Below are 23,470 nucleotides of genomic sequence, written 5' to 3' on the forward strand. Positions count from 1 at the left end.
TAATGTCAGTTGTTATGATAAGCCTACGTAGATGTTATGTAGTCTTGCCCTACAGTAAAACGTTACAGTTAAGAAAACTAAACCTTTTAAAAAGCTCAGTGTTCTCAAACTTTTGACGGGCAGAGTCTGTCACACAGTGATGATCAGTGTCTTTTTTATATACAGGACTTCTGGCAGTTTGACAGGCTGTATGGTACGTGTTCATCTTTATTACGAGACTTCAAACGTCTTGTAGAGGAAGCAATGCAGGTGAGCAGTGCAAGGTCGGCGAAAAGATTAAGGGCTGTTTTTCGTCCCGCGCGACGTGTTTATAACTGGCCCGTTTGAAAGCCGGAGTGTTTGATGAGCTGAGAGAGCCGAGTGAATGAACTGCAGATAGACAGAGACACAATGGAGGGACGTGGGTCCGTTTCCGGAGTTGAGGGATATAGGGGCTTCTGTGGGGGGTACGGGGTGGAGAGGAGTAAAACATGAGTGGAGGGGGGCAGAAAAATACAGAGGGGCTTTCAAAAGCAGGTCAGAAAGCCACGAGCCCCCGCACCAACATCTGGCAGAGGTGGCGGGCCAGCATGCCCCGCAACTTCCTGGCCAGTGGCCGACCATGCACACGACTTCCTGCCAGGAGCTGAATCAACACGTCCCAAATGGGCTGGGGAGTGGGAGTCAGGGTGGGTGGGGGTGAGGGCGTGTGTGTTGTTTGTATGTGCAGGCTGTCGTGGCTGCTAGGATGACATAGCCTTGAAGGACAGGAAGTAGAAGGAAAAAGGAAGAAAGGCAGACTTTCGTGACTATAAACGTAGGCAGGTTGAGTCGGTCAGAGAGAGAACGAGAATAAGAGAGTGAGCGAGTGGAGTGGAGAACAGAAGAAATAGATTAAGAAATATAAAACATTCACTTATCAGTTCTCTAAGCAGAAAACGGAGAGAACGAGAGAGAGTATGTCGAAGAAAGTCAGAAAAAAGAATAAGGAAAACAGAAATGGGAAAAAAATACAAAGGAAAGAACAAAAGGAAAGGCAAATAACTTTTAGCACTGATGAAAATGGTCTTACAGAAGTAAGCAAGAATAGGCCTGTGGGCCTGAGAAAGTGAGGGGGAGAAAGAAAGGAAGAAAGAAAGAAAGAAAGAAAGAAAGAAAGAAAGAAAGAAATACAGATATAAACAAAGAAAATGAACAAGAAAATGTGGGGGAAAGAAAGAAAGATATAAACAGTGAAAATGAACAAGAAAGAAAGAAAGAAAGAGAAAGAAAGAAAATAAAAAACAGAAGGAAAGAAAGAAAGAAGAAAGGAAGGAAGGAAGTAAAGAAAGGAAAAGCAAAGAAAGAAATACAGATATAAACAATATAAATGAACAAGAAAGAAAGAAAGAAAGAAAGAAAATAAAAAACAGAAGGAAAGAAAGAAAGAAGAAAGGGAGGAAGGAAGTAAAGAAAGGAAAAGCAAAGAAAGAAATACAGATATAAACAATATAAATGAACAAGAAAGAAAGAAAGAAAGAAAGAAAATAAAAAACAGAAGGAAAGAAAGAAAGAAGGAAGGAAGTAAAGAAAGGAAAAGCCAAGAAAGAAATACAGATATAAACAATATAAATGAACAAGAAAGAAAGAAAGAAAGCAAGAAAAAAGAAAATAAGATATAGATATAAACAATGAAAATGAACAAGAAAGAAAGAAAGAAAGAAGGAAACAGAGAAAATAAGATATAGATACAAATAATGAAAATGAACAAGGAAGAAAGAAAGAAAGAAAGAAAGAAAGAAAGAAAGGAATGAAGGAAGGAAGAAAAAGAAAGGAATACAGAAAAGAAAATAAGAAATACAGATATAAACAAAGAAAAATGTTGGAGAAAGAAAGATATAAACAATGAAAATGAACAAGAAAGAAAGAAAGAAATGCAGATATAAACAAAGACAATGAGCGTGAGAATGTGGGAGAAAGAACAACAAAAGGAAAGAAGTCTGGAAAAAAAAACAACAATGAACAATGAACATTTTCTTAAAAAAAGAAAGGAACAAGACAGACAGAAAAACACCTGCTTACCAGAACGGTAAGTAAAACAGGTCAGATAGAGAGAAGGAGAGAATGAGCAGGAAATAAAGGGAAAAAAGAGATGAGAGAATCCTACTGACTCACCAGCTCTCTGGGTAAAAACAGCTCCTCTTGTCTGGTAATAACCAGCGATACAGTCTCTCCCAGCTTGGTGCTCCGCAGCATAGCCACCAGCTCCTCCTGCGTATGGCCAGTTATGTCCACTCCGTTCACCTGCAGGAGGAAGAGAACCAGCATTTAGGACAGAAATGATGCTGAGAAAGAAAACAAGCACATAGCGATCTGAGTAGCCAGTCAGATCATTTATAAGTATATGGAATCTGTTCACCACGAAAGATGATCAAAACAAATAATGACCGGACAATGAAACTCACCTCTAAGATGCGATCCCCAGACTGCAGGCGTCCATCCTTCACAGCAGCTCCACGGGGCAGGATGCTCTTGACCAAGATAGGCCCCGGGCCGTGCACAGAGGCGTCTCTGGTCACCACAGTGAAGCCAAGCCCTTCTGTACCTGCAACCGGTGAAAGACAAACACATTTAAGCACATTTCCGCCTAACTTTTCATCTCCACGCTAATGTGCATGCTCAAATAACTGCAAAATAGTTGCTTGTAGGTCTATAGCACTGAGGTCTATGGTAGGTCTGTGGCACTAAAGAATCATGTCATTAATCAGTCTATGGCATTAGCGGGTCTATGGAAGGCCTAGGGTGCAAACAGGTCTACGGATTGTGGTTTACGGAAGGCTCTTTGGTACTAATAGGTCTACGGAAGGTCTATGGCACAAATGGGACTATGGAAGGCCTAAGACATTAATGGGAATATGAAAGTCTATGGCACTTATGGGTCTATGGAAGGTTTATGGTGGTAATGGGAATACGGAACACATACGGCACTAATGGGACTACGGAATGTCTATGACATTAACTGGAATATGAAAAGTCAATGGCACTAATAAGTCTACGGAATGTTTATAGTGGTAACGGGAATATGGAAAGTCTATGGCATACTGGTATATGGAAGTTCTCCATCACTAATTGGTCTATGGTTGTCTAGGCCACTAATGTGTCTATGGAAGGTGCTAATGGGCCTATGGAAGATCTATGGAACTGCAAGAACTATGGAAAGTCTGTGGTGCTAACAGGTTTATGAAAGGTCGATGGTACTAATGGGAAAAGGCAAGTTCTATGGCACTAATGGGTCTATGGTTGTCTAGGCCACTAATGTGCTATGGAAGGTGCTAATGGCTCTATGGAAGATCTATGAAACTAAAAGGTGCAAAGGGAATATGCAAGTTCTATGGCACTAATGGGTCTATGGTAGTCTAGGGCACTAATGTATCTATGGAAGGTGCTTATGGGTCTATGGAAAGCATATGGCACTAAGATGACTATGTCAGGTCTGTAGCGCTAACAGGTCTATGAAAGATCAACAGTACTAACAAGCACTATGCTAAGAAGTTTATGAAAGGTCTATGGTATTAATGGGAATATGCAAGTTCTATGGCCTAGGGCGATAAGGGGGCTATGGAAGGTCTATGGCAATAATAGGACTATGGAAAGCCTATGGTGGTAATAGGACTATGGAAGGTCTAAAGGCACGATGTAAGGTCTATTGCACTAGAGCTTCTGTACAAGGTCAATGGAGCTAAAGGATCTATGCAAGGTTTATGGCACGAACAGGTCTATTGAAGGTTTATGTTGCTAACAGGTCTATGGAAGGTTTATGGAAGTGATGGCTCTATGGAAGGTGAGCATTTTGAAACCACAAAAATGAAAAACAATACAATGTCATGTAGATATTTCAAACATCTGGGTGTTATTGCTCATGTCTGAGGTGACCTGACGTGCGAGGAACTGGCACAGAGCGCTCTCTTCCAGGGGGGTGCTGCTCTGCATGCTGAAGGGGTATAAGGGCACCCTCGGCCGGTGAGCAGTGTTTAGGCTATTGGTCACCCTGAAGGGGTGTGAACGCCCCCGTCTCTGCCACTGCACACTGATAAATGTTTTCTTATGGGGATTAGACAGGTCTGCGCTTTAATTTCACACGCCAGCACGTTCCGGGGGAGCCAAAGAGATGGGGAGAGCAGGATAGTGAGAGCGGATAGAGGAGAGAGGGGGAGAGAGAGAGAGAGAGAGAGAGAGACAGAGGAAGACAGAGAGAGAGAGAGGGAGAAAAAAAGGGGTTGTTGGAGGGAGATTAGCGGCTGTGCAAGGAAAAGAAAAGTGAAAAGAAAGGAAGAGAGGGCGGAAAAGAGAAAAAGGAAAAGAGAAAAGGAGAAAAAGGGAAGAAAACAAAGATGAAGAGGAAGGCTTAGGGAATCATCCTAAGATGTATTCCCCATGACTCTGCTATCCCCAAGGGCACGTGTGATTACTGAAGCTAAGGATAGCTCTCTCTCTCTCTCTCTCTCTCTCTCTCTCTCTCTCTCTCACACACACACACACACACACACACACACACACACACACACACACAGCCACGACTGAAAGATGTTACACAGGATAGAAACCAATCCAGCATACTAACGATGGAAAATGATGAAATCCCATCTCCCAGTGGAGCTCCTGACTGACTTCCATTAATGTTTTAAATCCAGAGAGGCTGTCAATCAAGCGACAGAGAAGAGAAGAGAAGAGAAGAGAAGAGAAGAGAAGAGAAGAGAAATAAGAAGTAGAGAAGAGCTGAAAAAGAGGAGAGAAGAGAGAAGAGAAAAGAATAGAAGAGAATAAATGAGAAGAGAAATAAGTAGAGAAAAGAAGGTGGACAAGATGAGAAGTCAAGAGAAGACAAAAGAAGACACTAGAAGAGAAGGAAGACATGAGAAGAGCGAAGAGAAAAAAGAAGACAAGAGAGAAGAGAAGAGAAGCAAAGAGAAGAGAAGAGAAGCAAAGAGAAGAGAAGAGAAGAGAAGAGAAGAGAAAAAAGAAGGTAGACAAGAAGAAGACAAATGAGAAGAGAAGAGAAGAGATAAAAGAAGGTAGACAGGAAGAAGACAAATGAAGACACGAGAAGAGAAGAGAAGAGAAGAGAAGAGAAGAGAAGAGAAGAGAAAAGTTTGTGTCCCTTAATGAAACATCATGTGAACTAAACCTCACCTTTTGTAAGATTTATCTTCATCTTCTTGCTGCCCTTCTTGGTAGCCGTGTTTGGCAGAGTGGCAAGGGCGGGGCTTCTTCTGGAGGCGGGGCTTTCACTGTGACCCTTGGGAGTGGGTGAGGCACTGACGGGAGGAGGTGGGGTCTCCTGGCGACGCTCTGCCTCCATGGGAGCATGCCTTACAGGAGGTGGGGTTTCCTCTGGAGGTGGGGTCTCGGAGCTCGGCCACACCAGGTGGTCAGTGGCTTTGCCGTCGCCCTTGCGAAGCAGGAAAGGGCTCTTGATCTTGGGGACAGTGTGGTGGACGGATTCAGGGCCACTGAACAGCTGGCCAATGAGGCTCTTCTCGTAGTTGAGCTTGCTGGCTACGGGCAGCACCTCAAGGCGTACAAGTGGGGAGGACATGGCCTGGCGGAAGACCTCCTGTGACCTGAAATGAGAAAGAGGAGCGTCAAGTGACATCCAGCTGTAAGCTCCACAGGTTAAGCTCCAGGCTGGACAAAGCCTCAACTTGGGCAGAAGATAGTCAGCAAGTTAGCAAGCAAGCTTAACTGCTAGTGAGGTGTCCAACATTAAGGTTAAGTGAGAGTCGTTTGTTAGAGAGAATAAATTGTTTCAGAGACGATATACTGTACATAATTTTAAAGGTTGGATATAACTTGCACACGAGCTAGCTGACTACCTGGCATGTTGGCCAACTAATTAGCAGGGTATGTAAGCAAGCCATCTAATTAGCTAACATATATTTAACATTATATACAAAACATTATGACCACTCGCAGATGAAGCTCGTAACAGTACATGTCCAAGTCTGGGATACGTTACACAGTAGGCAAACAATCGCTTCTCAAAGTAGGCACGTTGGAAGTGGGAGAAATAGGCAGGCGCTAACACCTGATTGACTTGCACAAGGGCCAAATCATTATGGTCAGACGAACTGGTCAGAGTATCTCTGAAATAGTAAGGCTTGTGGGGTGCTCCTGGACAGCAGTGGTGACTGCCTACAACTAGTGGTCCAAAAGAGCAAAAAACCACAAACCAGCGACAGGGTTCTGGATGCACAATGCTCATTAGTGTGTGAGGACAAGGAAGGCTGGTCCAAACCAACAGGAGGGCTACTGCAGCACAAATCACATTTTTAATGACGGTTACAGGAGGATTGTGTCACAATACAGTTGCACCCTGCTGCATATGGGTGCTGTGTAGCTGCAGACCAATTGGAGTGCCCCCTGTCCACCATCAAAAGTGCTTACAATGGGCATGCGAGCGACAAAACTGGACCTTGGAGCAATAGAAGGAAGTCCCTTGGTCCAATGAGTTTCAGTTTTCTTTACATCACTGCCAGGTACATGTGCAGCATTTACCTGGGGAAGTGATGGCACCAGGATGCACTGTGGGAAGAAGACAAGGCAGTGGAGGGAGTGTGATGCTCTGGGCAACGTTCTGCTTGGAAAACCTGGGTCCGGATGTCAATTTGACACGTGCCACCTACCTAAACATTGTTGTGGACCAGGTAGGCAGTGGGCTCTTTTAGCAGGATAATTCACCCTGCTACACTGCACACATTGTTCAGGAATGGATTGAGGAACATGAAGAGTTCAAGGTGTTGCTATGGCCTCCAAATTCCATGGATCTCAATCTGATCAAGCAGCTGTCAGCTGTACGATGGCTGGAACCACAGGTGACTCCACGTCACAACTTACAGCATCTGCTGGTAACATCTTGGCGACATGCCTTGGCGAGTCGGCACTGTTCTTGCAACATTTGGAGAACCATATTAGACATAATACATGCATACATCATCTAAACCGCTTATCCTTCTGGGTCGCGGTGGGGTGCTGGAGCCTATCCCAGCTGTCATTGGGCGGAAGGCAGGATACACCCTGTGATGGCTTTTGGCTCACCGGTGGTGTGGTTTTTGGCTAGCTAGCCCACACATAACAAGAAAGGAAGCAAAACCTGTGCAGTTCACCTTAGGACAATGCTGCAAAGGTAAAATCAGCTGCTGCTTTACCTCTCAACTTCTTCCCTCCCTCCCTCCATCTCTCCCTCCCTCCCTCTCTCTCCTTAGCAGCCACTTGTTTTAATCCACAGCCATTCTGAAGGTTGTCCGATACCGTGATGGCACTTAATAGGCCTATTCCACACTCGCAATGAGAGAACAGGAGAGAAAGCTATTTCTTTTGTAGGGGGTAAAGATGTAGCAGTGAAAGAGACAGAGCGAGGGATGAAGGCCATGAAAGAAAGAGGGAGAGAGGTAATGAGGAATAAAGGCAGGTTTGGGAGAGAGAGACTGCGACAAAGATATGAGATATAAAGGAAAGAGGTGAGGATGAGATTGGCAATGAACTGATGGATCGAAGAGACAAGACTGAAAGACTTACTGAGCAAAAGACTTGTCTATTAGCTCAGTGTCATTGATCTGTACGATGCATTCGTCCTCCTGAAAGATGCCCTCTCGCTTCGAGCGACTGTTCTCCTCGATGCCTTTAACGTGGAGGCCTAGAGTCCTAAGGAAAACACACAAATGCTTAAAAACATACTCAAAATATAATGTTTACCAAACAATTACAAGTTGAAATTTGCACGTTAAGTTCAACAGCAAGTACATTTTGGTCCCTGAAATGGGAACTTTAGGGTGTGTTCAGACTTGGAAGGTTTGGTTTGATTAGAACTGATTCATTTGCTTTGTAACGTTTACATTAACAGGCTGAAGATTTTTTTGTCTTTATGTGACACAGATTTGTTTTTTTTTTCAGAGTTATGTGGACAAATCTGATCTTTTCATATCCAATCTAAGCCACTTTCATATGTGCTCTTAAATGGGATACATAACCAATTCGTGGCCATACGAAAGTAATGACACTGCCGCTTGGGAGTGTTCACACCTGAAAAAACAAACCAGATTAAAAAAGAAGTTTGATTGATCTGCACCAAACAAGGTAGGGCATTTTCACATCTTGTTTGGTGTGGACCATTCTAACTTTCTCTTTACTTCTGTCCATTTTGACAGGTGTCCGCACTAATGAATCGTGGTCTGACGAAACCACAGGTATCGGTCTGCTTAGCGAACCCTATTTCAGTTCGCTGCAGGGGTGATTTTTGGCACCAAAGGGAGGAACTCAATGTCAGAGTATGCTTTCCTGCTTGTTCTAGCAGTCAGTGTTGGACTGTCTGTTTTAACGACTGATGCTGATATCCTTCTAGCAGCATGAGCTGCTGTTAATAACAACTGAGGAGCAATAAAATAACGCAGAGCGTACTGAATAAGCGACCTGACTGGTTACGTTCAAACTATAGAAGCAGGCATCATGAAAGGTTTATTATAAACTACTATAGAATCAAATGGTGGCAGATGTGAGAATAAGAGATCACTTGAGTCTCTGCTAAGTTTCTGACCAATAAACAAGAATTCGTAGGTGTAATTGGTGCATTTAGATGTTGCAATGTGAAATCAACCAAACCAAATCACAAAAAATCCCAAACTCTGGAAAAAAGTTCTTAACTTTAAATGGAAGTTAATGTAAAAAGACCGTAGATTTTATTTCTAAGTAATATTTAACCACGTCTATTTTATCATCATAAACCTTTCAAGCAATACAAAGGCCAGCTGGAATTTTCAAATAATACAAAAATGGCAAAAATGGAGATAAATGGTTGTTTTGACAATGAGAGGATGCACATATACATACAGTTGCTTGAAAAAGTTTAAACACCCTTAGTCCAATTACAACTTTTGTTGAGTTTCTAAGTGAAAACAAGTTAACACATCCTCTGCAGGTAACTTAAATATGTCATTTTTCTGCAATTTTTAGTGCACATTAAACATGTATTTTTTTTGATATAAGAAAAAAAAAGTAAATATGAAATATAAAATGTGCCATAACTTTTGCACAGGCAAATATATATATACATAATTCTGCAAATGAACAGTAATTCAAGCGTTTAAATGTGCAGAAATGTGTTCTACGCAAAGGATGTGTTCACTTATTTTCACTTACAAAATTAACAAAGGATGCCCGGGGGTGCCAAAACTTTTGCACATACATGTACTTATGTATGTACATAAATGAAAATTGTGTGTTTTGATGCAGTTGTCTGCTTGTCAGAGTTCAGCAGGTCATGGAGCACATTTGCACCCCAATGAGAGAGAGAGAGAGAGAGAGAGACATAGATGATGAACAAGACAAAGACAGGACAAAGGACAGCCATCTTTCTTAAAAGAGCCTATTTGTAAATACCTGCTGCAAAAACAGACCCAAAACAGGAAGCAGGGTCATTTCTTGTCACACATAGTGAGCGTGTGCGAGCACATGTCCTAGTGGACTCAGGATGCTGGCCCTCATCACCTCCACATTTCCTTTCTGGGTGTGTGTGGGCATGTGTGTATAAATGTGTGTGTATTTTAGTGTGGGTATTAGGGTTATGTGTTGTTTGCTAGTTGTTACTGGGATTATTTATTTATTGAGGAAAATGATCCGATATTTCATATCTGTGAGTGGCAAAAGTATGTGAACCTTTACTTTCAGTATCTTGTGTAATCCCCCTGTGCAGCAATAACTGCAACTAAAGGTTTCTGGTAACTGTTGATTAGTCCTGCACATCAGCTTGGTGGAGTTTTAGCCCCTCTGTACAAAACAGCTTCAACTCTGTTATGTTGGTGGGTCTCCTCTCAGGAACTGCTGCTTCAGGTCTTTGCACATCATTTCTATAGGATTAAGGTCAGGACTTTTGACTTTACTCTTCCTTAACCATTCTTTGCTAGAACAACTTGTTGTCTTGCTGCATGACCCATGTTGTCTTAAGTTTCCTCTCACCAACAGATTTTCCTTTCAAATTTGCTGGTGTACTTCAGAGTTCATTGTTCCACCAATGATGGCAAGACGACCTGGCCCAGATGCAGCAAAACAGGCCCGAACCATGATACTACCACCACCGTGTTTCACAGATGGGATAAGGTTTCTTTGCTGGAATGCAGTGTTTTCCTTTCTCCAAACATAATGCTTCTCATTTCAACCAAAAAGACCTATTATGGTCTCACAGATCTCTCAGATATGCCACTCACATATGTAATATTGGATCACTTTCCTCAATAAATAAATGACCAAGTCTCATATTTTTGTCTCATTTGATTAATCCGGTTCACTTGTGTGAAAATTGGATGAAGTTTTAGGTCAAATTCATACAGAAATATAGAAAATTATAGGGTTCACAAACTTTCAAGCCACAGTGTTATTTCTAAAACTCTATACAGCAAGAAGCAAGTGTAAGATAATTAAGGCACACAGTTTACACAGTGCTAACTGGGGGTACATTAGCCTTGTAGTGCAAAACCTATAAAGTAAACTTCAGACTTTGTCCACTGAACTATCGCTTTAAGGTTAGGGCTGGGTGAGGTGCAGCAGCATTTACTGAGAGTCAAACACAAAAACATGGAAATATCCCATAAAAACAGGAGCAGAAATGCGTATGTGTGTCTATGCTTTCTTACCTTCCACTCAGTGAGGAACAATATGGAACAACTTTAATCCCCAAAGGCCCCAGTTCTCCAGAGATCTCCACCGTCCTGGTGAGAGTGCTAGAAAAACACAAACATACACCAGTCAGATGTATATTTTTCCTTTTATGACTATATAAATAAATTTTACAATGTTACATGTACATTTATGCATCTGGCAGACACTTTTATTCAAAGCTACTAACAAGTGAGGTACAGTAAAATTCAAGCATACAACTATGACGAATCAATTTAAATGCAAGTGCTAAATAAGTATATTACTTCAGTGCAAAAATAGAGCTTGGACAATCTTTCTAAACCTGAACTGACCGGTTGTTTATGTCGGATCTGGACATCATTTCCCAAATATCTCTTAGTTTGTGTCAGGTTAAATATTTTACGCTTAGGTTCAGCCAGAAATTTGTTAGGCTACAGTCGGTTCAGACAGAATTTTGTTGGGCTACAGTCGGTTCAGACAGAATTTTGTTGGGCTACAGTCGGTTCAGACAGAATTTTGTTGGGCTACAGTCAAGATCAGACAGAATTTTGTTGGGCTACAGTCGGTTCAGACAGAATTTTGCGGGCTACAGTCGGTTCAGACAGAATTTTGCTACAGTCGGGTTCAGACAGAACTTTGTTGGGCTACAGTCGGTTCAGACAGAATTTTGTGGGCTACAGTCGGTTCAGACAGAATTTTGTTGGGCTACAGTCGGGTTCAGACAGAATTTTGTTGGGCTACAGTCGGGTTCAGACAGAATTTTGTTGGGCTACAGTCGGGTTCAGACAGAATTTTGTGGGCTACAGTCGGTTCAGACAGAATTTTGTTGGGTTACAGTCGGGTTCAGACAGAATTTTGTGGGCTACAGTCGGTTCAGACAGAATTTTGTGGGCTACAGTCGGTTCAGACAGAACTTTGTTGGGCTACAGTCGGGTTCAGACAGAATTTTGTTGGGCCACAGTCGGTTCAGACAGAACTTTGTTGGGCTACAGTCAAGATCAGACAGAATTTTGTTGGGCTACAGTAAGATCAGACAGAATTTTGTTGGGCTACAGTCAAGATCAGACAGAACTTTGTTGGGCTACAGTCAAGATCAGACAGAATTTTGTTGGGCTACAGTCGAGTTCAGACAGAACTTTGTTGGGCTACAGTCGAGTTCAGACAGAACTTTGTTGGGCTACAGTCAAGATCAGATAGAATTTTGTTGGGCTACAGTCGAGTTCAGACAGAACTTTGTTAGGCTACAGTCGGGTTCAGACAGAATTTTGTGGGCTACAGTCGGGTTCAGACAGAATTTTGTTTGGCTACAGTCGGTTCAGACAGAATTTTGTTGGGCTACAGTCAAGATCAGACAGAATTTTGTGGGCTACAGTCGGTTCAGACAGAATTTTGTGGGCTACAGTCAAGATCAGACAGAATTTTGTTGGGCTACAGTCGGTTCAGACAGAATTTTGTTGGGCTACAGTCAAGATCAGACAGAATTTTGTTGGGCTACAGTCAAGATCAGACAGAATTTTGTGGGCTACAGTCAAGATCAGACAGAATTTTGTTGGGCTACAGTCAAGATCAGACAGAATTTTGTAGGCTACAGTCGGTTCAGACAGAATTTTGTTGGGCTACAGTCAAGATCAGACAGAATTTTGTGGGCTACAGTCGGTTCAGACAGAATTTTGTGGGCTACAGTCGGTTCAGACAGAATTTTGTTGGGCTACAGTCGGTTCAGACAGAACTTTGTTGGGCTACAGTCAAGATCAGACAGAATTTTGTTGGGCTACAGTCGGTTCAGACAGAATTTTGTTGGGCTACAGTCAAGATCAGACAGAATTTTGTTGGGCTACAGTCGGTTCAGACAGAATTTTGTTGGGCTACAGTCAAGATCAGACAGAATTTTGTTGGGCTACAGTCAAGATCAGACAGAATTTTGTTGGGCTACTGTCGAGTTCAGACAGAATTTTGTTGGGCTACAGTCAAAATCAGACAGAATTTTGTTGGGCTACAGTCAAGATCAGACAGAATTTTGTTGGGCTACTGTCGAGTTCAGACAGAATTTTGTTAGGCTACAGTCAAGATCAGACAGAATTTTGTTGGGCTACAGTCAAGATCAGACAGAATTTTGTTGGGCTACAGTCGAGTTCAGACAGAACTTTGTTGGGCTACAGTCGAGTTCAGACAGAACTTTGTTGGGCTACAGTCGAGTTCAGACAGAATTTTGTTGGGCTACAGTCGAGTTCAGACAGAACTTTGTTGGGTTACAGTCGAGTTCAGACAGAATTTTGTTAGGCTACAGTCAAGATCAGACAGAATTTTGTTAGGCTACAGTCGGGTTCAGTGCAGAACACTTCAGAAAGGTACAACCTCCAGTGCAAGACAAAGCCACAAGGTGCAGCAGTTGCAGAAAAACACAGCACAGTTCAACAATATAAAACAAAGAATGAAAGGATCTCAATATTTTGTTGTACTACTCAAAAGCACAAGCAGACCAAAAAACACAAGAAAGTGATCAGAGACTCTCTGGTTCAGTATCAGTATCAATTGCTCACTTCTGCCCCCGATTCTTCATGGGTCAGGAGCGCAGCAGCAGCACTCAAGCGAGAGAGAATGGAGCCCAGAGGGCAAGTTGCTGCTGTTTCGGTCCGTTAGCTCCCTTCTGGGCTCACTCTGGGATCATTTAATGTGCCTGATCAGCCTCACTGACCAAACGCCATGGCTGCTTCCATGCTGTTCTCCCTCAAAACCAGACATATACACAGGAATATCTGCACCATCCGCTTGTATAAAAACTAGGGCTGGATGATATGGTCAAACAATCTAACCACAAACTATCTTTCCACATTCATTTATATAGGTAATTATTATTGCTAAAAAGAGCTATGACAGCTGTTATGAATATCTATATGAAAATAGCTAGCCAGGCAGCTGTCTCTGCTAACTGTCCCACTGGTTTGTGATACTGTGAGTGAATGGATAGACTTCTTCCTGTCTGTCTAGCGAGTAAATGCCGCATGTCGACATGTACTGTACCAACATAGTAATTCATCCCAACTAAATCTGTGCATCATCAATATAAAATATGTTTGATTTGTCATAACTGTTACTATCGTTTTATCACCCAGGCCTTACAAAGACACTCAATCACAGCCCGAGACTCAGACCACACACATGCACATGGGTTGTGGGTTAGAGATTGAGGTATTAGCACGGGGCTTCGGGAGTTAATGAGTTTATCCGGCTGACTGGAGGCCCCCCTCGTTCGCCTGTCTCAACCGCCACCAAGCACTTGGAGAGAGAAATGAAGATGAATAGGATACAGAGATAAGGACATCGCTGATAATGGAATGATAGAGGAACGGCATGCAAAGCAGTGAGAACAGAGGACTGAGCATAAAAGAAGGTAAAAGGCACCGACCTGGTTCTGGAAGTACTAATATTGATCTACGGCACTGAAAGACCCATTACCAGTGCTATTACTGCTGGCTGAATGGGCAGCGTGAGAGAGAATATGAGTTAAACTGGTTCTATCATTTTTTTTTGCATAATGTAATGGCTAAAATGTAAACAAAGTCATTCAGAGTGGTCTGATGTGAAGTGCGGCGTTCTAGAGAATCTTACTTCACAGTGGTGGTGGTGGAACCTGAAGAGTCTACTTGCGACTCCTGGTTTCGAGCAAACACTGTAAAGAAATCTGAGTCTGGACAATGCACCACTTCACATTGAACAACTCTAAATAACTTTGCTTACTTAATCTCAATTATTGAATCATGCTGAAAAATCTGTGGATTTGCTTTTATCCCCTTAACTGGCCAGGGCCCAAACTTTAGGCCCAAAGTTTTGTTACACACTTTTAGAACTCATTTTGCACTAAAATCCCTGTATTTACTCAATAATAAGCCTTAGCATGTAACAAGCCTGGGACTTTAAGGGGCTAAAACACCCATAAAAGTGTAAAAAAATATGTTTAATAAATTGTGACAATATTACTCTGAATTACTTTTATTATGATTACCAGGAAACTACTAAACATGGCACGGGAGTGAAGCTTTACAAATATGCATATGTAAATTGTAACCCCCTTCTCCTACTACCCTGCCTGCTGTGCTTTTACCTTTGGTGAATCTTTGGCCCTTTAAGAGCAAAAGACAGTAGAGTTGGTGGTCAACTTCAGGCACAACCCCCACCCCTTCCATACCCCCCACAACGTCAATGGCTCTGTGGTTTCCACTGTGGGGTCACTCAAATTCGTCAGCAACACATCTCTGATCCTTGTTCACTGAGCCTTGCCAGCTTGAGTCTTTGTTTATTAGCATGGAGGTGTACACTCGGGTTACATTACATGGTATCAGGTGGTAATAGATGTTGGTATCTGTGCATTTATGAGGTCAAGTATGAGTAAATAAGCATGGTGTTGGGCCAATACCTGATACCAGTATCAGCATCAATACATCCTGAGTTTAGTCTGCTCACAATTGTTATTCTTTAGTGTTAGCAACAGCAAGAGTAGAGTAAGATGTAAGTCTTTTTCCTCTAAATGAGTGAATATTGAACTTACAGTGGATAAAGCTGTTTACATCTGCTCACTAAGCTAACCCTAGCCTGCTCACTAAGCTAAGCCCAGCCTTTAGTGTTAGCAACAGTGTAATGTTAGCAACAGCAAGTGTAGCATAACAGTTTTCATAGCAGATTCGAGTCTTAATCCTCAAAACCTCTGGACTGTGTTGTGGTGTATGAAGCTGCTTTAAGCGGTGTAACTTTATTTGTTAAAATTGAAAGAAGTAGCATTAGCAGTAGCAGCATGAGGCCCAAAGAGACTGTCCAGCTCAATGTTTTGACTGAGTTCTCATCGATTTCTCTTTTAATCATCAGATTCATTCTCTCGGGAACGGGAACGAAGCACAACCCACTTCTTCCGCACGTTGCATGCAATTACACGTTTCCACCAGAGAGGCCTCCAAATCCCCAAAACGTACACAGTGTAGCTTTAACCTCAGCAAATGAATAGAAATAGTGCCCTAAAATTTGCAGATAACTACCAAATGTAACTGAGATGACGTGTTAACTTATTTTCACTTGGAAAATCAACAAAATGTGCCACTTGACCTGTACACGTCCTATCTAAACACAAAATAAAAACCGGTGGTCATGCTCAAATACCACATATACACACAGAATACAGAGCAAACTTCAGTCTTCTACTTTGTACTCCTGTCCACACGCACTCCAGATCCATTTTGCTGCTTTGTGTCCTGAGGGGCAGCATTAATGGCCAAACAAATAAGCGGAGAGGTACTGCAACCACTCTCATTTACTGTGTGTGTGTGTTTAACACAGAGCGCCTGAGGCACAGGTGCCTACCTGCATCTCTTAGTTCAATAGAGACAGGAACAGACACAAGAAAACAGGGGAAAACAGGGTCGGCGCTGAGTGGAGGAGTTACTTGAAAATCTTCTATCTCTGTCAAAGAAAGCCTTTGAGGAGTTTTCAAACAAGCAACACAATTACAAAGTCCCGCTTCGTCAGACACCGGCTTTGGCCACCGCTTTTCCAGTGCGAACAAAGAGGTTTCGGGGAAAAAGAGGGGATTCGAATGCTAAGAATGCTAATAAGGACACGTTCGACCATCAGCATTGAGGCTTAGTGAAACCTGCTGCACCTTGAAACCCACACGATCCCAGCTGATGGGCGAAAACTGGTTAAATACGTGGTGTTATGAATTTAAATTGCAGGAATCCATCGGCACATTTCATTTGCCTGCTGATTCCGAGAAGTAACTGGCTGAAAGCTCAGGCAGCCAAGCTGAAGCATTTCAAAAGCGATAATAAAGAGTAAGAAAGACCTACGTAAGGCCTTCTTATAACATGCTTAGGCAAGGAATAATGTATTTACAAAGCAATACTTGAGTATTTCTGAACATATTAAGCCGTTAATCAGAAGATGATAAGATAGTTTCATGAAGTGAATGTAACAAGCCTGGCATTTAAAGGGTTAACATACACTAAAGTGCTAAATTTATAGCAATAAAGCATCATTACAAAGCAAAGGAGCTTATAAGGTAGAGGCCAAATACAGAACACCATAATCTTGAGATATATGACCAACATAATTGTTAAAGAAAATTGTAATTTTGTACTTAAACTCAAGAAAAAAATATATAGAACTGCCACAAAGGCCCAATTCCATTTCTAATTTTTACCCCTACCCCTTGTTTCCGGGGTCACCTTCCGGGGGTAATGGCTGAAATCTTCCCTACAAAATGGGACCCTGAAATAAAAAGAACATTACTTTATTAACAGCTACTAGGCGACACTCTGTAGGTGACCCTGCCAGTCTGCAGTGATAGCAGAGGAGGGTAACGTTCAGCTCCTCACTGCTGGTTTTTAATTTAGGGCATCACATGCCTTCAAAGAGGGAGAATTATTTATTATCACCCACCCCTAATTCTTCAGTGATATGAAGCTGAAGTCAGATATTCTCCAGCTTCTCGTTCGAATTTTCCCGTTCCACCTTAAATGGTGCAACAGTTACATTCAGGCGATTCAGGCGTCAGAACTGCTGGCCTTCTAAAGGTGGAATGGGAAAGTTAGCTAGCTAGCTACCGAGACATTAGCATACTACTAGCGGTTTTTATGCTTGTTATGAAGAAAAAAGGACTGTAATACATTGAAACGACATTAAACTAAGATAATACAATGATTATCGTAATTTTTAACAGAGAAAATTCTCACAAAATTTTTTTTTCCCTCACATCACTCCTCTTGTCTCTGAAAAACCTCTGTTTGGAGGGTCAAGTAGCCCTACCCCTCTACCTCAACAAGAATCGGGACACCCTACCTCTAGACATGAACGCACAAAACGGAGCGCTAAAGGCTAAGTGGTAGGAGTGAGGGGTGAAATGGGACTGGGCCGAAGTGTTCTTCACTAGGCCTGCCCTAGTTTAAGACTCCATTACTTGTGAATGATGTGTTATAACTGTGATAAATGGAACTAATGTCCAACACTTAACCCTAAGACCCCTTGTGTCAATACGATGTCATTTTCTTAACAAAACTGTTAAATAAAATGACATTAAGCTGTACATGAATGTTCAAGTAACACATTATATAAATACACAATTCGATGCTTATGCATGTGTTATTAAGTCCACAAGTAGGTATCAATGGAAAGCATCTACAAAGCTTCAAGTGTAAACAAACTTTAGGCATTAAGTGTTAGCAAAGTTATTAGAGTTAGCCTAGAGCAGCGGTTAGCAACATGCTGCTCTCTTCCTGCCCTGTTGGGGCTCCACAGCAGAATCAGATTTTTAGGTAAAAATAAAATAATCCTCTCAGCTCTGCTGATCGTTCTAACACAGTTTTAACAAGCACTGGAGCTAACGTATAACTGCTAATTCAACCTTTAACCCTGAAGGTTGGTGTGCAGACTGCTGGTCACCACAGAAACACCGACAACAATCTTGCCTAGCTAGTAGCGAATGAAAAGGCAAAAAGAAAGATTTAAGACAAACATTGATAATTTGGAGCCGAATGACTTGTTTGCATTTATTGCATTATTTATTGGATACGTTTAATCTGCAATGAGAAACAGTCAAACAACAAAGAGTCATGAAGCTGAAGTCGCTTCTCGTTCTCCAGCTTCTTGTTCAAATTTTCCCGTTCCACCTTAAATGGTGCAGCAGTTACATTATGGTGCCTCAGGCACAATTTAAGGTGGAACGGGAAAATTTGAACAAGAAGCTGGTGAATAAGAAGCGACTATAGCCTCGTAAAAAATCAAGAGACATTTTACAAGAAAACTGGTCTGGAAAAGTTTCCTGCTGGAGATGTGAGAAAAGCTGCTATAGCTGAACTAAGCATAAAGCAGAGCAAAGTAAGTTTGCATTTTTGTTTATATTATATTTTTAGCCTATAGTACCATACAGCACATACTGAGACATGTTTACAGCCAAGATGGTAAAATGAACAGAAAGGTTTGTGACTCCCAAGGTGGTTTGATTTTTGTTGAAAGGACAAAATGGCTCTTCTTCACATTCTTCATAACAGAATCAAGGTATTTAGGACTTTAAATATTTTAGCACTCTGTCCGGAGCAGGACAGGGACCGGAATTCTTTATCCTGGTGACTAACTGCACTGAAAAGTGTTCCTCTGCTCAACACATCTAATCAACAGAAACTCTTATCCTGTATCCTGACCTTATCCTGTAACGTTAACGGTTTGAAGATTTTGTTCTGAGAGCAACAAATTTTTGTGAAAATTTAATCTGCACAATTTAATACACATTTATTGGCTGAATTTAACAAATTGGGAACAAAATAAAACTAAATCAAAATAAAAAAAATAGCACATTTTATATTTTACGTTTCATTTTTTCTGCTATGTTAAACATATTGCACTAAGATTTGCAGAAAATTGCCATATTTTAGTTTGTTCCCTGTACAGGAAGTTTTAGCTCAGTTTTCAGAAAATCAGAAAATCATCATAACACATAATCTGGACCTTTGTATATAGGTTTAAATTTTTTTGTGGGGGGGGGGGGATTTCCTCCAATTTAATTGTGGCGTTTTCCCACCGATTAGCTCAGTCTACCAGTCTGGGAAGGTGAAGGCTAGCATGTGCTTCCTCTGAGAAACTGGAGCACCACCACGTCTTTTCAAACTGCTGCTGCTAACTTTACTGGACAACACACTAATCTGAAGAGAACTCTAAGTGCCACTTTTGTTGCCAAATCCATAACAGACGTCCATGCTGACTAGCATCATGCTGAGTGATGTGGGGAGGGGAAGGGCCATTGTACTGGACTCCTAGGCACCAGAGTCTCCCAATGATAGGGCCAGTGCTTGGACGGACGCACCACTCAGGAGCCTGAGTCCTATATATTTTATAAAGTTTCAACGTTAAACAGACATTAAACAGCAGAACTGGCCCCCTTTTTTGGTCAGTCTTTGGGGTTAAGTCCATTCGGCCTTTGAAAAGCTATCTATATAATCATCAACATAAGTGGTTAATTACTCAATTACTAGCATAATCGTATTGGCATCCCAATACGATTGGCATCCTTGCCTGCCGGACAAGGGCACGGTTAGGGCTGTAAAAATACGGGGCAGACCACTGGTGTGGGCTATTCTGGAGTGCAAGTATGTTTGGCTGGAGATGCTCATTTGTAGTGACCTTCCCTGCATCGTTAGAGAGAGACACAGCTCCGTCTCTGTCTCAGAGCTGGACGGACTTACTTAAATGACCATTCTACAGTGAGCTGGGACAATAGGCCTGCCTGCAAACTCAGACACACACATACATGAACATGCAAACGCACACACCCGCACATTTGCCTTCTTCCAATTTACATCCGCACCAAAATAACATCCTCCCTCAGCGCAGCGGCAGCGTCAGTGGATTCACACTGACAAACACAAACAAAGCCGCAAACCGGCTCATCGCACATCAGAGAGAGAGAGAGAGAGAGAGAGAGAGAGGAAGAGAGAGAGAGAGAGAGCTGGCTTGTTACTGTTCTGCTGGTGCACTTCTTATGCTTCTTATTATAGCATCTCCCAACACACAAACGTGTGCATAAACACCAACACCAAAGCAGACTCTACTTCTGTCCAACAGGGGATGAAATGAGACGAAGGAAACCGAGGAGATTAGTTTTCTTTAGAATGCCTCTGCATGCTCTGAACCAGTAATCAGCAGTTATGTTCTGATTTTCAACTCAGCATAACAACGTAGCAACAGGCCGAGACCGGTCCTGATGTTTATAAATCAGCTTCATAGACGTCCATGACATGTAGGGCCTCGTAATTTGGTTGGCTGGTAAAGTCAGACAATACTAAGGTTCCACCGATTTATTAGTGTCTTCTAATATTGCTTTTCCATTATTTATTCTGCTGCTACCATCATGAGTTACATCATCGATAAAGATCAGGAAGCCTGTTCCAGAAGCAGCCATGCATGCCCAAGCCATGACACTACCTCCACCATGCTTAACCGAGTGTACATTGTAGATCATAAGCAGATCCTTCCTTCTCCACACTTTGGCCTTTCCATCACTTGGGCAGAAGTCAATCCTGGTCTCATCAGTAAACTTATCTTTGCATGTCTTTGCGAATTCCAATCTAGCCTTCCGATCCGTATGGTATCTATATTTCTGCTCTCAATGTCTTCTTCCAACAGTAGATCATGATACTTTCCACCGATTCATCGGTGTCTTCCATTATTGCTGATAATCCAGCAATACAGCTTTTTAGGGCTCTCATCTGACCCCCCCAATTCCAGGAATTTAAGAATCGAGAGTCGACTCCAAAGTCCTGGACTCCGCATATAGACGGAGTGCGAGATATTCTGATGTCACTGTCTAGACTGCATCAATAGATTGGCTGTATTTAACTTAACAAAGCAGAAACCAAGTGTAAAACTGGGAGCAAAAAATATACAGCGTCCTCTGAAAGTCTTGAAACAGCCAGGAAAATTATTTTGTTTGGAATTTTTGCTTTTATTTTCTGAGATTTATATCTGTTCTTCTTCACAGCGCTCACAATGTTTCTGTCATCAACTGCTGTTGTTTTCCTTGGCTGACCTGTACTATGTCTGGTTGTTGGTACACCAGTTGTTTCCTTCTTTTTTAGGTCATTCCAAATTGTTGTTATGGCTATGCCCAATGCTTGTGCCACAGACAGCTCTTCATGTTGGTTTATCCTTTTTTAACAACAAATGCAGTCACAGGCCAAACCCAAAGCTCAAACCAAGAGCAGACATTCAGGGCTATTAATGTTCAAACAACCACTCTAACAGGGCACACTTGGGCAACACATTCCAATAGTTTTCTCACTTGTAAAACGGCTAGGTTTAAACAAAAGGTGCCATATTTGAACTTGTTGAAAACATTTAGATGTAAATATCAAGAAACAAACACTGAAATTCTGATGTTTGGTTTCATATTCATCTTTAATCTCAAACCCAAATGTTTTCAGTGCACAGCAAAAACAAAAGGCCTGGCCTTGCCATTCCAACATATTCAAAGAAGACTGTATATCAATTATTAGAATTTTTTGCTCCTTCAAATTGGTATCAGACACAAATTACAAAATTTTTACCTTAGTAATCAGACTATTTTGATTCTCAAGAGGAAACCCGCCAAACAGTGTCGTGGTGAGAGTAAGGTGAAAAAAAAAGGAAGCAACACCTTCTTAAATGGCTTCAGATAAAGTAATGTAGAATGCTGAAGTGAACTGCGACCAGCTCAGCCGTTAAATGAGGTAGGCATGTTTGTGTGTGTGTGTGTGGGTGTGTGTGTGTGTGTGTGTGTGTGTCGCTAATGCTGATTGACGGAGCCAGTGAAGAGAGGAGAAAGAGATAACTGCATCCATCTCTCAGGGAGAAGAGGAGGTCATATGACCCGCGATAAGAACGACAGCGCCTCCGGAGGGATCGCGGCGCACCCACACACCCACTCAGAGTTCTGTGGCCATGGCAACAACCACAGATCTCATGACACCTGCCAGGATGATAAAGTGTGTAATACACAAAGTATTTGCATCGCATATGGGGCAACATCGACATTAAAGCTATCGATTCTGGATTCTGCCGTTTTCGTCCTTTTGTAGTATGTGGGTCAGAAGATTTAACTGGGTTGATTCATACTGAACACCAGAGTTTACAGTTTCTCAGTTTCACAATTTCCGCTCTTATTCATTTGCTTCTTTGGTTTCGCACTGGAGCAACAAGGCTAATGTAGCTTACAAGTAATGGAATCTTATGTTCAGGACTAAGAATTGTGCTAATTGCATGCCTCAACCAAACACACTTACCTAAAACTGTGTGAAGTTGTTAAGAAATCTCAAATAGACCCAGTCGTTATTATTACCTTCACCCGTGTCTTGTCTATGCCTATATCTCTTTGCGTACCTTAGTTTTCACATGGTATTGATGTTACATCAAGTCAGTTGATGCTTCATTCCAGTTTTTTTGTGTTTAAAGTCAGTCGGTCTGTTTGTTTTCCTGTTTCTCATTCTTCATCGTGTTTTTCTAGCCTAGCCTAACTACTTTTCTACTACAGTTTTTAGCTATAAAACTACTTTTGTCCATTTTTTATAGATAACTGTATGTTACCCAGTGTAAGAAACCACATAAGCAAGTCTATATGACATTACTTAACAACGAAATGTGGCAAGACATAGTGTAATGATTTATTACCAATTGCTTATTGGTGCTAATTGCTAATTGGTGGGGTATAAGCTACCATAAAGTTTTTTTTGTTTTTGTTTTTTTTTAATTCTGAATTTGACACATACTTGCTGGCAGAATACTATGTTGGAGAGACAAAGAAATTTGTTGGAGATAATGAAACCACTGAAAATAAGAAATGAGACGCAAGTCAGCCGATGAGAAGATTCCATTCGGTTAGCGCTAACTTGAATACCATCACCACTGTCTAGCTATGCAACTCTTGTGCATTAAAATTAGCTACTGCCACACAGAGTTTGTAAGTATGTGAGTGGGGTGGGCTTCAACTTCATAGTGCCCCCTCACTATTTATGAAACCAGATCTTTTCCCATGCATTCCTTTCAGTGGCTAGGAAATGTCATGGTTGACCTAGCTTTGCTAAGGGTGCTAACTGAAGACTTACAAGATTTACAATCACTGAACTTGACAGTCTTCAACAAAGCAGTCAGCCAACATACATGGTTTGCTAGCAAAGAGGACTGACAGGAAAGAAGTGGGCTGGGCCTTCACGAACTGGAGAGAAATCAGAGAGTGTGGAGTTTTCTAGCACTAAGTTGGCTAAGCTAATGAATCACCCACAGGGAGGATAAAGAAAGACTCGCTGCTTACTGCTCA

General features: G+C 41.8%; 1 protein-coding gene across 1 annotated transcript in view; it reads right to left on the reverse strand.

The window, feature by feature from the left end:
• The window catches only part of pard3ba (par-3 family cell polarity regulator beta a), a 263,259-nt gene that overhangs the window by 129,745 nt on the left and 110,044 nt on the right, over positions 1-23,470 (reverse strand). The window contains exons 6-10 of the mRNA XM_036562820.1: positions 10,641-10,727; positions 7,534-7,659; positions 5,149-5,579; positions 2,424-2,563; positions 2,134-2,262 (exon numbers count right to left, since the gene is read on the reverse strand). Coding sequence (XP_036418713.1) covers positions 2,134-2,262; positions 2,424-2,563; positions 5,149-5,579; positions 7,534-7,659; positions 10,641-10,727 — 913 coding nt within the window. The remainder of the gene's footprint in view (positions 1-2,133; positions 2,263-2,423; positions 2,564-5,148; positions 5,580-7,533; positions 7,660-10,640; positions 10,728-23,470) is intronic.

The sequence above is a fragment of the Colossoma macropomum genome, unplaced genomic scaffold, assembly GCF_904425465.1.
Source record: "Colossoma macropomum unplaced genomic scaffold, Colossoma_macropomum, whole genome shotgun sequence".
Classification (NCBI taxonomy): Eukaryota; Metazoa; Chordata; class Actinopteri; order Characiformes; family Serrasalmidae; genus Colossoma; species Colossoma macropomum.